Source organism: Pocillopora verrucosa, chromosome 8 (assembly GCF_036669915.1).
Source record: "Pocillopora verrucosa isolate sample1 chromosome 8, ASM3666991v2, whole genome shotgun sequence".
NCBI lineage: Eukaryota > Metazoa > Cnidaria > Anthozoa > Scleractinia > Pocilloporidae > Pocillopora > Pocillopora verrucosa.
The window spans coordinates 8,187,990-8,205,591 of record NC_089319.1 but is presented as its reverse complement, the minus strand read 5'-3'; the positions used below and the strand labels follow the sequence as shown (position 1 = coordinate 8,205,591).

The following is a 17,602-nucleotide window of genomic DNA, read 5'->3' as shown; positions in this document are numbered from 1 at the left end:
ATCAACAAGCACGACTTAACATCTCATAAACTTAATCCAGTTTCAATGATGGATGAAGAACTAAAAGACCGAGCAATATGTACATCCAGTATATTTACCTGTTGAAGCTCTGTACGCGATAGACACTAGTACCCAAGTTCCAGAAGGTAGTGTAATTCCCATGTCGTACGAAGCTCCACCTAGGAAGATTTTGACTCGGACATCGTTCACTAGGGCAAATGTAAATTTATTTGAGTAAGAAAGGATTGTACCTCCAGATGAGTGAACTTTGACAAACAGTTGAATAGTGAAGTCTTTGACAAAAGCATTCAAAATTCCTGTTGAAGCAGTTGTACCATTAAAGCTCAGGGCGTAGCCATTAGAAGTTATTTCTCGTCGCTCTTTATAGCTCGTGTATCCAAATATAAACAACGAGTCGATAGCAGAGACTTGCCACTGCGAATGTAAGATATTAATTATAATACTTTCTGAAATACTGCCTCCCCAGTACATGGTACCTGTACTGTTTGTAAAGTCATTTACAACGTTTGAGTCACAAGAGGAACAAATTCCAGAGCCAACAATACACCATTGAGAAGCTGACGTTAATTCAAACGAAAGATAGTCCTGCCATGCTTTTACTCTCAGTAAAATCCTCCCAGGTTTGGCAATTTCATACACTTTGGGGGAAGCCTTTTGAAAGCTGAAGTTGTTTTCCAGGATTACAGATGTCGCATCCGTAAGTTTACGATTTAGCCAGACCAAAGACATTCCAGTGCCATTGTATGAAGCTCTTATGACGAACTCTGTCGAGCCGATTTTCACTCCTACCGATGAAATACAAAACGAAGCATTCATGCAAGGTATCTGCCGCACCTGCGCGGTAAACTGATTGGTTTTCATAAGGTAAAACTCCCCGTAAGTCCTAAAATTGTAACCTACGCCATCAAATGTTGTGTAATGAGTTGCTCCAAAACCTTGGCAAGTAAAGTTTTCTGAACTGCTCCTATTTTCTCCGAGTGATACAGAACAATCCGATCCAATCCACCCTGGACTGCAGACGCTACAATCATAGGTGGTGTTTGATGAAACTGGACAGTTACATGTTCCGATTGAAATGTCACATGAAGATAGGCCATTGCAGGGCACATTGTTGCCACCTGGGCATTCGCTTGAGCAGTTCAAACCGAAAAATCCTTTCATGCAAAAGCACTTGTGCTCATTGGTACCTGGAAGGCCAAATTTACATTGATAGTGGCAGTTCTTTCCATACCAAACTGGGAAGTTGAAAACAGATACTGAATTACAAAGGCTCTGAGCAAACCACGAACTTTGTTCTACGATCAGTTGATTAAAATCCGACAAAGCCATCAAGGTCCAGTAAGCATGTCCATGATCGTTGCTCCTGGTAACTGATGTTACACAGGACATGTGGTAAAACCACAATGTCGAAGTCGTTAGAAGAATGTGACCTGACTTCAACATTGACCCAAAAATGAGGTTGTAACATAACTGTTCCGCACTCATCCAGGAACTACCGAATCTGAAACTGTATGCGGTACTAGTGTCTACTGAAAACTGAGGAATTTCAACCATTGAGAAGACCCACATGGGCCCTTTCCAGGTACCCGATTTAAAATATATATGTGCGCCCGATACACAGTCATGCGCAACAACGCCATCGCCTTCATTAAACTTCCAAAGACTTGCAAGGTTTGGAACTCGCATGGTACAACCCAGGTTTCCTCTCCAGTTAGCCGAGATGGAAAAGGGATCGAGCTTTTGGTTCCAAATTCGTAGTTCGTCGATTTGGCCAATGAATCCTTCTGTGAGAGACAATGTTAGTCCACCTGGTGGTGGTATACAGTAACCTAGGGCGAGAATTCCTCCTGGTTGAAAGACGTTCACATTACTGGTAATTGGAAAATTCCGACTGTTCACACGTTGTCCAGTATCATCCCTGTGGTAGAATTGAAGAATTCGCGTCGTTAATGACCAGACCAAAGCAATATGATTCCATTCGTGCGTTTGAATTACCGCCAAAGTATCTAAAATGATATCATCGTAGCGTAACTTGATCTTGCTGGACTCCAGAATTACAGCAAACATGTCTGTGCTGGTGTACGAGAGAAGAGTTCCGTTTTCACTCTCAGCGCGAACCATAAATTCAATAGTGATGTCAGATAACGAGAAGCTGTAGATTTCTTCGGTATGGGCACCCGAGTTGTTGAAATATAACGCGTACCCGCCACCATAGAGCTCTCTCTGCTCGTGGTAGTTGTTGATGTCATAGACGAACAAACTGTCTCTTTCGGTCACTTTCCAAGACTTTGCATACAATTCAGTGACGTAAGACTGAGAGACATTCAGTCCTGTAACTATTTTGCCATCTCTGCTGTACAGGTCATCGAGTGAGTTGAGGTTACAGTTACCCCACAGTCCCTGGCTTGTTTTACAATATGTTTGATTGTCTACACGCAAATGAACATCAAGATATCGATCATATAAACGAATTATGAGCCGGACACCATAAGAGGATGAGAGTACAAATTGTAACCGGGAGGTTCGTTTAAAAGTAAAGCGGTGACTTGCTGGGCCAAATTCAAAATCAACAGAATACACTCTCTTTCCATTTGCAAAAACAACAGGCTCCTTTCGATTAACAAACCTTGAATGCAGCAATAGCGTGTGCTGTTCAATCCTCACAGCAACCGCATTAACACAAGAGCTCGAAGAAAAGCATGTCACCATTCGAACCTGGACTTCCCATAAATGAGACAGCAGCAAATGATATTCTCCGTTTCCTAAGAATTTGTAACCTGCGCCGTCGATCGTTATAAAGTAACCATGTCCATATGCTGCTGCAGTGTAATTATTTGTACTTTGGTTGACTACCGAGCAATCAAGTCCGTACCAACCTGGCGAACATGTGGTACAGTTTTCGTCTCCGCGCCAGTTAGGATCACATGAACACGATCCTGTGGTTTTATTGCAAAAGCCATTGTTATGACATGGCGCTTGAGGTCCGCCGGGACAATCAAACTGGCACGCAAAGCCCCAGTGTCCATCAAGACAGGAACATATGTAATTTTCACTCGAAACCTACAGTATTAAATTTCATGATATTAGCTTGATATTTCTCTTAACAAGACACTAAGATTTGAATAGGCTTGATGTTAAGAACTGCAACATGATTTTCATTATGAATCCTTTATGATTTCAGCCTTTGACTATTGCAACATTAGTCCCCTTTCCTTTCTATGACTCCTTCGAGCTACTGCTTTTATTAGTGTTGTGATTACATACCACGAAATCATTCCATGGGATAGACATAAACATCATTAAACTTACATTATTCTCCTGTGCCTCAATATCGGTACACTTCATAGTATGGAGAAGAGACTGATTTGCTACTGCTGCATTTCTCTCGTTTGACAGTGGGAATGCTAAAACCCAGGCAATTGGATAGGCGTCTTCCATTCTGAGTGAAGGGAAAATGGAAAACAACAGTACTACATAACAGTTCTAGTTGTTAGCGTTTTGACTGCACTCTAAATACGTTGAAGCCTTCAGGAAAAGGTTTCATTCACCTTCAGAAAGTTTTGTTTTTGAATAAAAACTTCTTCGATAATTTTATCTCAATCAGGTATTTCCAACAATTTTAAATCCATTTAAGTGGTGAAACAAAAATTGATCTCGAAGAGCAAAAAGGGACACATCTAAGAATTATTCCGACGATCAGATGTAAACGTAAAAGTTACCGCGGTATCCTACTCTGTGAGTGATCTATGTGACTCGTGTAAGTCCTGAGTTAATTATTAGCGGTGTCAGTTTGTTCATACCTAACTTTAAAAGCCTTGTCGTGTCTGCCAGGAACGAACTTATTAGGTTGACCATAATCTTGGGTTGGTAAAGGAACAAGATTGTCAGTAGCATTGTCTGCACCACCGGTCTTCAGAACAAAACCCTTCAATCCTCCAGGAACGATATCCAGGTAAGGTCTAGTAAGAAAGTTGTCCGCTCCAACATTCAGGTATACGTTATGAGGATTTTTGTTGTGGTATCCAAACCAGGCAAACACTTCGTTATGGGCGTTCTCGTACAAACAGTTCAAAATTGGTGCCACAGGATGTTTACCCCAGTCTCCGTCAAGTTCGTCGCGGTACTGAGCATGTGCAGAAAAACAGTCAATATTACAATTCTCTCCTACATGTGCATCATCACACACGGCACAGGATGGCAGCCCCCAGCCAAACACACAGCGATCACAACTTGTTCCATTCCAGTAACCAAGATTTGCATCATTATGGCACGTACAAATGTCCTCGTTTTGTCCCGTTCCGTTACCATGGACACAATAAATGTTGCAGCCAACTGCCCATCCGATGTAATTTGTGATGCATTTATCGCATTCTGATCCAGTAAACTGAGGCAGACAACGCTCACACGAACTTCCATCAAAGCCATGATTACATACACACATTGGAATGCCGCCTACTAATGTGCAGGTGCCTCTGTTACTGCACATGGGTCGACCAGGGCAGACAAGTTTACTGCAGTCATCACCATCAAATCCTTGATTGCAAAGGCATACCGCTGTAGGAGGAGTACCCTGCTGCACACAGGCTCCTCGTCCGCTACAGTCTGGTTCCCCAGGGCAGTCTAATGTTTCACATGTTGGGCCTTTCCATCCTGAGTCACACTCACATCTTTTCGGATTCACGTCTTCTCTACAAGTTCCTCGTCCAGAACACTCAGTGTCACAGGCCAGACCGATATAGCACGGATCACACTCGCATATAACGCTGTCTGGTGGGTTTTCCCTCCCATGTATACAAGGAAATTCACACGAGGGGCCCATCGTATTGTTGGTACAGTTCACACATTTTGGCGGATCAACCCCTCCATAACATGTTCCTAATGCATTGCAGTCGGGGACACCAAGGCAATCTGGGATATCACAGCCTTCTCCTTTCCATCCGTTAAAGCAGTCACATTGTTGTGTAACCAGCAAACAAACACCGTGATTAGTGCAATCGACCCCTTGTCCTGGACAACCAATAGTCTCACACTTAGATCCTCTCCAACCACTATCACAAGCACATTTTCCGTTGTTACATTTTCCATGTCCATTGCACTCCACACCACAGTCGACCCCAGTGTGGCAACTATCACATTTACAAGTATCCCCCTCTCCAGACTTTATAACTGTTCCATTTATGCATTTTTGCTCGCAGCCTTCTCCCATATATCCTGAGTCACAAGAGACACAAACTGGGGGATCGTGGTTGACCCCATCACAGACGCCATGCCCACTGCAGTTTCCACCCCCTGCACACTGAGGTATGTGACACCCTCTCCCAGACCAACCAGGTCGACAGTAACATATACCTAAAGCAGTAATACATGAACCATGACCGGAGCAGTCTGATCCCCAACCTGGACAGCCTTTTGTGTCACACGTGGGACCACGCCACCCTTCAAATCCGCAGTCACAGGTGTTATTTGTACAGTTTCCACGACCAGAACACTCCATGTCGCACGATATACCACTGAAGCAGTCATCACACTGGCAAAAGAAGGATCCATCAGCTGTTTGCTGTGGGGTGCCATGTTCACATTTGGTTTCACAAGCCCTGCCCATCCAACCTTTGTCACAGGAACAGAATGATATGGTTGCAAGGCTCTCACACGTACCATGATCGCTGCACATTGGGGTTCCAGGACAAGCTGGCTCATGGCATCCCCGCCCGGCCCATCCTGGATTACAATCACATGTCTGCGTCGCACTGTTACATGTACCACGTCCGGAGCAGTCCATGTTAAACAAACCAGGACATCCCTTCTTTTCGCAGAAATTTCCACGCCAGCCTTCGAAACCACAATAGCATTTTCCCTCGGTACACGTAGCGTTGCCTCTGGCAGAACAAAACACATCACAGCTCAGTCCATTAAAGCAGGGTTCACAATCACAGACCGTAGGATCTACTTGGTTTTGAGTGCCATTCACACAAGGTAACTCGCAAGCAATGCCTGCCCAGCCCTGCGCACAATTACCACAGTAGGGAGTCTCAGCTGGTATACATTGGCCTCTATTGTTGCAGTCTGGATCGCCAGGACAATCCGTTTGTTCACAACCAATACCTATAGATTCAAGAAAAGTCAGATAATTGACACAGATTTTGAAATACTGTTTATAGCATGTAATCCTTTAAATTCTTGGAGATCAAAATTGAACCATAGCTCTGTAAGAAAGTTTTAGATTCATAAGAATATTTGCAGAGGTTCTTCACGATCGAACGCATGGTGACTGGAAATTGCCCGGTGTTTTAATCTAAAAATACATTTATTTTAGCCGAGTAGAAAACGCCCCTAATGAATCACACTGGAGGATGTTTTTACAGGTTTTCAACGTTTTAAACTGTCTTTGAAAGAAACACAAATGGTTATAAAGGATAATTTCTGAATGCAAAGTTAAAACGAAAAGGCATACCACTCCAGCCTGGATCGCAGATGCACGTTTGTGACGCACTTAAGCATTGGCCATGCCCCGAGCAGTCTTTCTTGTAACCGGGACATCCTTTCTTCTCGCAATAATTTCCACGCCACCCATCAAAGCCACAGTCACATTTTTTGTTTACACAATTTGAGCTGTGGTTTGAGCAAAGCATGTCACAAGCAGGCCCATTGTGGCAATCGTCACAGTCGCAAATATGGTCAGCTGTTGGTGTGCCAAATTTGCAGGGTTTCTCACAAGCAACACCCATCCATCCTTGCTGGCAGATGCACTTAGGTGTTTCATTTTCCGCAATGGATGGGGTACACGCACCACGTCCATTACAGTCCGGATCACCGGGGCAGTCTGGAATGTCGCATGCAGCACCTGACCACCCTGGAACACATGTACATTCAAACGTCGCTCCGTTACAGCTTCCGTGGTTACTACAGTCAAATGGCCACCCAGGACAGCTTGCAATTTCACAGACGTCTCCTTTGTATCCCAAGATTTTATCGCAGACACACTTGTCATTCACGCACTTTCCATTCAACGAGCATTCAACATTACAGCCCGAACCAGAAAAACAAGAGTGGCAAATGCAACCTGATGAGTTACCATAATTCGTTCCATTGACACAAGGAAGTTCACACATAACACCGGCCCAATCCGGCTCGCAGTTGCACCGTCGTGGGTTCGAATTACTGCAGCTTCCATGGCCAGAACAAATGGGTTCCCCTGGACAATCGGGCGTGCTGCAATCGTCCCCAGCCCAACCTTGAGCGCAAATACATTTTTGAGTGTCCATGCTACAAAAGCCGTTATCGGGACTGGTGCACTGGCCTGGGCATCCTGGCAGTTCACAGTATTCTCCCATATGAGCAATACCTTCTTCTTGGCCACAATCACATTTGTTGTCGATACATTCTCCAAATCCGGAACACTCACTTTGGCATCCGCTCCCCGTAAAGCAAGGATCACATACGCAGATACCATCTTTGGGGTAACCATGGACACAAGGATCGTTACAAGCTGGACCCATCCAGCCTTGAATGCAGTCCGTGCATTCAGGAGTCATACGATTAGTCGCGTTGCAGTGTCCACGACCAAAACAGTTTGGAACGCCAGGACAGTCAGGGAGATGGCAGCCAACACCCGTCCACCCTGAGAAAAGTTTCAAGTAAATTACTTAATAAAAATTACATTCCCCATAGAACAAGAACGCAGATATACATCTGTAGGGTGCCTCTTCTTGACAAAAGGACAACATTACAACAAGTGTTTCATAATCCCTTTTGCAGGTCTACAAATTATAAGTTACGTTTACGCGCCTTTTTTTATCAATGAAACTTTTGCCAAAATGTCTACTAAGAGTTTTTTCGTTTCTACTGCCTTTCGATGATGAGGAGGATTATTTAACAGTGCAAGTTATACTGATTTCTAATAGAAATAAAAATAATCGAATTTCTAATAGAAGTGAAAAACGAGCGAAAACGTGCCGTCAGTGGGGAATAAAAAAGCATGAATCCTTAGAGAGATGTCATTTTTTTCCCGACTGGATTGTATTGAGTGTATTTCATCTTATCACCTTAGTACTTTTAGAAAGTTTGTTTGAAACCAAAAGGTGACTTAATACATTTCAATTCGATTTAATTCTTTGCAGAAGAAACCAACATAAAAGAGAAGACATCAAATTAGAAAGGAAGAGAAGATGACGTCTTGAAATGACAAAAGCTGCCATTATATACCTCCTAAACCTGTTTACTCCATTTCAAAGTTTTTAACATTATTCAATTGAATTTGGTTTACTCTCCTCACCTGGATCACATATGCAGATATGATTTGCACTGTCGCATTTTCCATTTCCACTGCAGTCCTTCCCATTTGATCCTGGACATCCGGGAACTTCACAAAGCGATCCACGCCAGCCAGTAAGTTCATCACACCGACACTTGTTTTCCAAGCATGTTCCGTATCCGTTGCACTCTACATTACATCCACGACCTGCGAAACACGGATCACAAACACAGTTTCCACTGTCCATTGGCACCTGGGTTCCATTTGTGCAAAGGTCTTCACACGCAGGACCCATCCAGCCGGCAATACAATTTGTACACTTGGGAGGATTGTAGGTAGTGTTGCAAACGCCTGTGAGAGTAAAACAAAAAACGTATTGAATTATCATCTTATGTGCGCGTCTAGGAAAGTTCAAGTAGTAAACATCAGAGAGACAGCGTTTTGTCAATCAGTCAGTTTGTTAATGCTTTAGTATTTTAGGCGCTCGTTTCATCTGTACTCCGTATACTTGTTTGCTAGTCTCTCTTTCTATCCGTCTCCACAATACAGATCGTTTTGTTGGGGCTAACAATTAAACTTGGTAGCTTCAAACAATCAGAGAATACATTTGGCCAGTTTGTGGTAGAAATCTAGAGATAAAAAATGGAGCATGCAAGGTTGCTTCATAAAGCCAATGCCTTATTTGTCCGCTTTTGTCGCACACATATTACAAACTCATTCGTGAAGGAATGTTGGAAATTTAACTTGTATCGTTTATGACCTTTAATGGACTTTTCCGCCCGTTCCAGGGATCACACCAGTGGGGAGCTCGGTTATTTTACAACCAAAAGCAAAGAGCGGTTCAGTATTCTCCTTTCACCTTAGTAGATGTCAGAGGAGTGTAAAAAGTACGCAATCTTTCGCTCATTTTCCGAAATCGACATCCCATTCTACTCGGGAAAGGAATAATTTAACAGAAAATATCAATTGTTTTTTATCAAAAATTGCGTTGTAAAGATTAAAGTGACTGAAAGAACTCCGAAAAAGTCTCAAGGTTTTTTCGGTTTCGTTCGTGACATTGCTTGAAAACTTTCAGGAGGTCAAGGAGAAATCCAGAATGATGGTAACCATCCAACTCCTCAAAACTCCATAGAATAATTAACGCATACCTCAGGCGTACTAAACTGAAAACAGCAGAGGAAAAAGCGCCCTGAATTTACCAAATTCCGTTTGCAAAATTCACCAAACCTAGACGCTACGATCCAAATCCCTCTTCGCCTGTATTAGCCAAATTCAGGGGTTCATTACATTTTCATATCACGTTTCGCCTGCATAGTCACGCGATTATCTTTGTTGAGATGGTTTTCTACCTCTTGCATCTGATAACAAACCCCTAAAGTTTTTTGCGACAAAACGATACACCTCGGTACGTATTCTATGTGACCGCAAGTTTTAGCTTGATTTGAAATTTAACACGTGGCCGATAATTTATTTTGTCAGAGAAAAAAAAACAGGATTATTATCGACCGCTAAAGTGTTATTCAACCGCCAATGTTTACATAAGACAATGTAATTCAATTAATTAATTAATCAATAAACTCTAATTGTTCCCACGGTTCTCGCTTCACAACAGATCGTAAACAATCGACGCGGTTTGTGCTTTGATTAGATACATTTTTGATAGCTCGGTAGGTGGTTTTTAAAGCAACGGGCTATCGCTTACGAGCCGGTTGCTAAGCCTAAGGCAAGATCGCGACGACTAATTACCACAGTGTTTACACCTGAGTGAGCGCGTAAGTAAGTGAGTGACTCGGAGTCCCAATAGGGAGTTGTTTCTCGCGTACCACACGTGAAAAAACGATTACCAATTTATAGAAATAACGCCACAATATTTATTGTCGGAATTATTGAAACTCTTACTTAAAGCTTTGCTGAATGTAAAAGTGCACAACGCATTTCATTTCGCATTAAAATAATGAGAAAATAAGTATAAATTGCTTTAAAATGTTTCCCGTAATTCAGAATTCTTACCTCTATCTGCACAGTTTGGATTTCCAGGGCAGTCTGGAATATGGCATCCGTCACCAGTCCATCCATTCTGACATATACAAGTATGGAGAGCGCTGTTACATTCCCCATGACCGGAACAATCTTCTCCATCACCTGGACATCCAGGATTTTCGCAATATGTTCCACGCCACCCAATGTCACACTGGCATTTGCTATTAACGATGGTTCCATGCTCTGAGCATTCACTATCACACCCCACACCTACCCACCCAGGCTCACACACACAATTGCCACTGTCCATTGGAACTTGTTGACCATGCACACAAGGGTTATTACAAGCCGGTCCCATCCAGCCTTTGGAGCAATTTTGGCACTTGGGTGGGTTTACAGAAGCGTTGCAAAGTCCTCGTTCAAAGCAATTAGGGGTCCCTGGACAGTCTGGAATTTCACAGCCTTCACCAGCCCAGCCTTCGTTGCAAGTGCAAATATGCGTTGCGGAGTTACATATTCCGTGGCCCGTACAGTCTGAGCCAATACCAGGGCAGCCTGGATTATCACAGAGATCTCCTCGCCACCCGATATCACACACACAACTGTTGTTGACAATCTTACCGTGTTCGGAGCACTCGCTGTCACACCCAACACCTTTAGAAGAAACAACGGAAATTTAATACATGGGCAACCGGGAACCATATCCTAGAGCTACACGAAGAATGTAAAACAAAGGGCTTACGTTAATTTTGAAAGGGAAATTACATAGCTAGCTGAAAATCATGTGTGAAAGGTTGTTATGTCACTGCTTCTGCACCATGTAACACCACCTTCTCCTTTCAATAATTTTTTAAGAGAAAAATCATTTCTAATCATAGGTAATACACACCACAAAGCATTAAAATATGCTGTATAAAGTTGAAATAGTTTTTGTTTTCTTATCCAACGAAAAAACACTCAAATACAAGCATGAGTTCTATCAGTGCTTGACGTTAGATACAGTGACTCAATTCAAAGATACAGAGACAGAGTCAAATTCACCCCAAAGCCTCTTTGGGAGTACTTACGCAAGTAAAAGTTATGATAAGATATTAAAATAAAAAATCTCTAGGAACACGCTATATTGACAAACCAGCCGATATTTGTATCTTTACCTGTGTATCCAGGCCAACAAACACACTGTCCACTGTCCATTGGAGTTTGCTCTCCAAACGTACAAGGATCAGCACATGCAGCTCCCATCCAGCCTCGACTGCAGTTCTGACATTGTGGGGGAGTAACAGACGCATTACAGTAGCCGCGGTTATTGCAGTTTGGCGCCCCAGGACAATCAGGAATATCGCATCCCAGACCAGCCCATCCCGGGTAACATGTGCACTCGTGTGTAGCGCTGTTACAGTCACCATTACCCGTACAATCCTTACCAACACCAGGACATCCAGGAATTTGGCAAACGTCTCCTCGCCAGCCTTGGAGAGGATCACACTTGCAAATTCCATTATCGGAGCACGTACCTCGGCCCATACATAGAGCATCACAGCCCTTGCCAGCCCAGCAGGGATTGCACTTACAAAATCCACTGTCCATTGGCTCTTGTACACCGTTGATACAAGGATCATTACAGGCAGGGCCCATCCAACCAACACTGCAGTTGACACACATTACAGTACCATTAATCGATGAGCAGGTACCTCGATTATGACAATCCGGTTCACCAGGGCAGTCAAGCTCGCTGCAGTCCAATCCACGCCAGCCTGGGTTACAAAAACATGTGAGAAGAGCGCTGTTGCAGATGCCGTTTCCAGAGCAGTCGTTAGGACATTTTGGGACTTCGCAGTAATCACCCTTCCATTTACTGCCGCAGTAACAAGTGCCATTATTACATGTGCCATGTCCCGAGCAGAGCGAATGGCAGTGAGTTCCGATATAGCACGGATCACATTTGCACTTGCCACCAATACAGGTCCCATTGCCTGAGCATTCGTACCTACAGTCATCTCCACTATAGCAAGGGTCACATACGCACTTCCCTGTCACGCTACAACGACCATTCCCGTGACAGTCACGTGCGGCGTCACACTTATGTTCGCATCGATAACCCACATAACCAGCGTCACAGTCACACCCACCAGAAGCCGAGCAACGTCCGTGTCCTAGACATGTGATTGACGCGTCACACTGGTACAGACAACTTACGCCGTAAGAACCAGCATCACACGTGCAACTGCCTTTCTGAACGGAAAATGTTCCATGACCACTACATTGATTACCAGCTGCACTTATCTGTCCACTTCCTCCGTTACCAGCACTTCCACCACCCGAAGCCCCACCAGATACATCCCTGTTTCGTATTATGTCGCGCCTGATGTAATCGGGGGAAAAGTGACGAAGGTGTCCGCCACCACCCCCACCACCATGGTAGTTTCTATGGCTATTGCAGGGACTACCACTGCAACATTCAGATCGATGGCTTCCTGCACCCCCCTTCACAGTGAGATGCCCATGCCCTTCAAAATGTCTTCCGGCGACCCAAAGAGTTCCACCGCTTGCTCCTCCTCCACCATAGTCTCCATTAGCGCCATCGGACTTGATCGAACCATCGAGCTCCAAGAGCTTTTCTACACTTACAAAGACGACGCCTCCCCCATCAGTTAAATTGACTCCACCTCCACTACCGGCTTGAATGGCTTGGGATACATTTTCATACGTGTTACCACCTGGAAATAATTAAAATAAAAAAAATTTGAGAAATAGTTTAGAATGCAACATCACACAAATGCGTCCTAGAGACACATCTTTCAATTAAAACGCTTATTTTCTGTCGTTGTACCTTGCACAACAACTGGATTGATAAGAGAATACACCCTCTCTTCCTCTTGAAAAATTTAACCACATATTCAGCGCGTTGAAAATAAGATGAATTAACACGATGTACAATAACAGAGTATACGAATTGTGAACCCAAGATGTTCGGTTTTTAAAATATGAGTCCTTACCTCTCCGGCTACTATTTGAACCCTTACTTCTAAACGTCTGTAACGACTGTTGAGTCTTTTACTGACGCCCCTAGGATGACGTCTAGTTTTTTATACCACTTCACGATTCACAAATCTATATATCAAGAAGTACATGGCTTCACCTTGCTCGATAGCATCAGGGTTACCCTTATCGAGTTATTTTCATCCCTGTTTCTATAGGAAACCGACCCTAAAAGTTCACTAACCATTTGCTGTGCACGATGTACATCCACTGATATATCCTGTCCCCCCTCGGCCACCATGACCAGCTCCCGCTACACCTGAACAAGTTGTGGAACTTCCAGGCCCCTGTTGGGATGACCAACCAGAACTTGAGGCGTCCGTAGCTGCGTCAAACTCGAGACTGAAATATTCTGTGAGCAACTTCGCAGCGTCCGCCTTCAGTGATCCTGTATAGTCTAGAGCTATCTCTCCCATGTGAAGACGTACTGCCTGAGATGAGATTGTTTGTACTGAGCTTTGCACTTCAAAGGTTCCTCCCAAATCCACCTGCAGCTTTTTAAACCAGTAATGGCCAATGTAATCGGATGTATAGTTACTGTGACAATCTAGGCAAGCTGAGAAGCCTTTTTCTGTAACAAGGCTACCGACGTTTGACGACAACCTTAGTTCCTCTATGCCGTGGATCTCACCGTTGACAGTTAATGCTGGAGCCCTGGTACCAAGAAGAATGGTTTGTATTGGAAATACAATCTGACCTCCTGTATCGGCTTGGTAGTTCACAGGAGCCTCGGTGCGAACGCTATGACTCTCAACGTATATTCTGGTGTTCCGCAATGCCAGTAGAATGCCTGTCTTGTCACCAGTAGCTTTCCCTATAAATATTTTGACCAGCTTTCCCGAAACCTTCGAACGAAAACACCAAGTCTGAGAGTTATCGACGTGGCTCATGATTTTGTCTACGATAGGTAACTTTGATCATGAGAATTCAAAGAAGGAAAAAAAACAATCTCGTAGCAGTCGTTGGCTTCAGTTTTCTTTTCGTAAAAAGTGAGATTCAAAGTATTAACTAGATGCGACAGCATGACTAGAAAAGGAGCTGATCACCAACGCTACAAACACTAAATTATTATTCATTTGTCGTGAGGCACTGAAGCTATTCAATCATCTCAAGCTTACCGCCTTAAAAGCAAGCGCTCCTTTCCTTACTAAGTGGATTCGCTCGAACTCATAGAGTGATGTGTTTGCCTCGGCTAGGGTAACTGGTAGCAAACTGTCCCTGTTTTTGTTGTCAATTTGTACAATGCGATACGGTTCCTCGCCCACATTGACATCAATGTAAACTGTTCCTGGACTTCCATATCTCTTGGTGCCACTATCGCCTCCTAGTGCAGTCAAGCTCCCTCTAAAGATGAAGTGCTCTGTGAGGTACACAGCAATACGGCCCCCTGAACCAGCTCCATCGTGACTGGGACCTGAAAATTGATTGAAAATGCGAGATGGCTTTCAAAATTTTTGCCTAGAATTGACTTACAACCATCCTCTTATTTAACAATCCAATCAAAGGTCGCTTGTCTTTATAACTTTACAGCATGACATAGCTTACCTAACTGTCACGAGCAATGAGCCAACAGTAAGATCTTATAAGTTCTCGACATGCACGAGCCAAGTTTTACACGTAGCTAAACCTAAAATGTCTCCCTTATACTGCATTAACTACTTTTGCATTGATTAAGTTAGATAGCAACCTTCCTCTTTGCAGGGAATAGCCTGTTATCGCTCAAAGAAATAAGTAAAAAAAAAACATACTAACTACACATTAACAATTCGGAAACCTTTAGTTTCGATTAAGACTTTTTTAAGGAAATCCATACAAAAAATTATTAGATTCGAAATAATTGATACAAACCTCCATGACACTCGATAGTTCCATAGCCTTTAAGGAATAAACTCCTCACAACAATAGCACCACCACTTCCTCCTCCAGAGGATGTTGACGACAAACCATTACCATTGGCTCGAATGGTTCCCTCGACTATAACATATCCTCCGGTCTTAATATAAACCTGTCCACCACCGGCACCGTAGCCACCACCACTTCCTGGTTCATCAGGCAAATAAACAGAGCCATACTGTGTTCCTGAGGCAGCTCCCCCACCAGGTGATGCGTGGCTGCCACCTGTACTTCCCGATCCAGCTCCAGGACCACTTGCAGCTGTATAACCAGCACCTGAAGAGTCTATCAGACCTCCACTTTCGACAGTAACGAAGTCAGCATTAATGGTCACGTGGTTTGTATAAAGGATGAGTTGACCACCTGAAAGAAAAGTCCGAATATTATCAAGAATGAGTTATAATAAGAGCTTTGTATACACAATTTGCGGCTCAGAGTCTAGAGAGTTTTAAGCGCATAAGAGGAATGTAATCGTCGATTTCTGTCTATAAATAAGTGTCAGAGGAATTAATTAATATTACCGGAGGTCTAAAACCCCGGTGATGAGAGAAATACTGTAAAGATTTAGTGAAGCCTACGAGCACAGCCGGGTACTTGTGATTTATAATATTAAAGCTAGGCTAACTGTTCCCTGTTGTCTATCTCAGTTTCAGCAGTGAATATAATGACAGAGTGTGGACAATATTATGGAGGTTTTTCCAGTGTGTTACACATCAGCATTAACCTGGGCTCACCTTTTTTGACATTGGTGTCGGCGATATCAAGTACAACTCGGATCGGAGTCATCTTGACTTTAACTACACCGGTATTACTAATGATTAACTGTGGGACGATGATAAGCCCTGGAGTGAATGGGTCAAATGGATTATCAGCAATCCACTGTGATTCCTCGGGTAACTGCGCAGTATGAGCTGTTCCTCCAAACTCTATGAAGCCATTTCTCTCGATTACAAGCCTCTCTACTCCAGTAATCCGCCCTCTTATGGTTGAGCTTTCCCCGCGAAGGATAACCTCCGTAGGAAAGATAATTTCAGCATAGTCCTCGACATGAAATCCACACGGAGCGTCCATGTAAGTGTGCGTTGACTCCACAACAAATACAAACAAGCGCTGTCGAGACACCAGTTTTATAATACCGGTTTTATCTCCAGTTACTTCGTGAGCTATGACCGTCACATTCCGTGCCGTTTCTGGATGGTAGAAGATCACTGTAGAATGTCCCTCCACTTGCATCTCATCAAACTCATAAAACACGGTTTGATTTTCCATGATAACCGTCGGAGTAGCAACGTTGTTATTTTCATTGTCCACTTTGACCTTGGAGTGCTCTGGTTTGAAGGATGTTAAGTTTGCGTCCGGATTGTACTTGAGGTCACGGTACTGTGGACCCCGCCGACTTTCGTACTTGTAAACTGTACCAGCTGCGCCTGCGTTGGCGGGATAGCCAGAAACATTCCCCCCAGCAGACCGGAATTTACCTGGAAAGTGTCACCATTTTTTTTTTCAATTATAACATTAGCGCATCTGCGATCTATGCCCCAACAGGCGGACAAAATCTTAAATATCTATCTTTCAAAACGGCACTCTTATTCCCCACGGTATCAACCAACGCTTTGCATTCAATTAATTTATACGTTTTTTACGTTACCATCCTCCTACCAACAACATTTCTGCATTTAAACCCACAATTCCTATAGTCACTCTGAAGAAGATCTAACGCTCGAAACTTCAGCTTTAGCAACTCTTTACGGTGGCAATTTACAATACCAACTCATTCGATAACACCAAATTATATTACAACTTAATAAACTTGTTTACACCAACCTCCAAAATTATTCTGGAAGTCGACATGAATGCCAATTCTTCCACCTGCTCCACCTCCTGCATTTGATTGCCCGTCCCCGCCGTTGACATTTATTTCTCCGTGTCCAGTCATGTTCGTGGTCTCTATTAGAACACTCCCACCACTTCCTCCACCACCATTGCTGCTACCGCTCTCTCCTTTGGATGATAGAAGGCCGTCAAGATGAACAAGTTTGCCAACTTGCCACCAGAGAGAACCACCGCCTATATATGTTTGAAAACATCGATATATATTGAGATATCGAAAGTCATTAGCATGGGAGGTAAACAATTACATTTTAAAATCACGATGACACTACGTTGGGGGGAGGTGGAGTGCTTCAGATATGCGGTCTTTTTTTTAGCAGTCTAAGCACTGCCAAAAAGCATTTAAAAGAAATAACGTTTTCTGTGCGTTAGTGTCACATACAGAATGATGCAAAAATGTCTATCGATTATCAGCTACCTAGTTCTTTGAATTAAGAACTACAAGAAGCGGGATTACTTTTCTTAGAAACAAAAACCCTTGGTCCTGGTTTGATCATAATGTAAAAAATGACAGCTGCAGTGAAGAGT

The 17,602-nt window shown here is 43.4% G+C and overlaps 1 protein-coding gene across 1 annotated transcript in view; it reads right to left on the bottom strand.

Annotated features, from left to right (window-relative positions):
• LOC131793231 (uncharacterized) overlaps positions 1-17,602 on the bottom strand; it is a 103,783-nt gene that overhangs the window by 15,697 nt on the left and 70,484 nt on the right. The window contains exons 53-64 of the mRNA XM_059110649.2: positions 17,009-17,251; positions 15,919-16,662; positions 15,140-15,547; positions 14,410-14,705; positions 13,476-14,136; positions 11,407-12,969; positions 10,283-10,906; positions 8,294-8,623; positions 6,473-7,639; positions 3,822-6,123; positions 3,331-3,460; positions 99-3,081 (exon numbers count right to left, since the gene is read on the bottom strand). Of these exons, the coding sequence (XP_058966632.2) occupies positions 99-3,081; positions 3,331-3,460; positions 3,822-6,123; positions 6,473-7,639; positions 8,294-8,623; positions 10,283-10,906; positions 11,407-12,969; positions 13,476-14,136; positions 14,410-14,705; positions 15,140-15,547; positions 15,919-16,662; positions 17,009-17,251 (11,451 nt within the window). The remainder of the gene's footprint in view (positions 1-98; positions 3,082-3,330; positions 3,461-3,821; positions 6,124-6,472; positions 7,640-8,293; positions 8,624-10,282; positions 10,907-11,406; positions 12,970-13,475; positions 14,137-14,409; positions 14,706-15,139; positions 15,548-15,918; positions 16,663-17,008; positions 17,252-17,602) is intronic.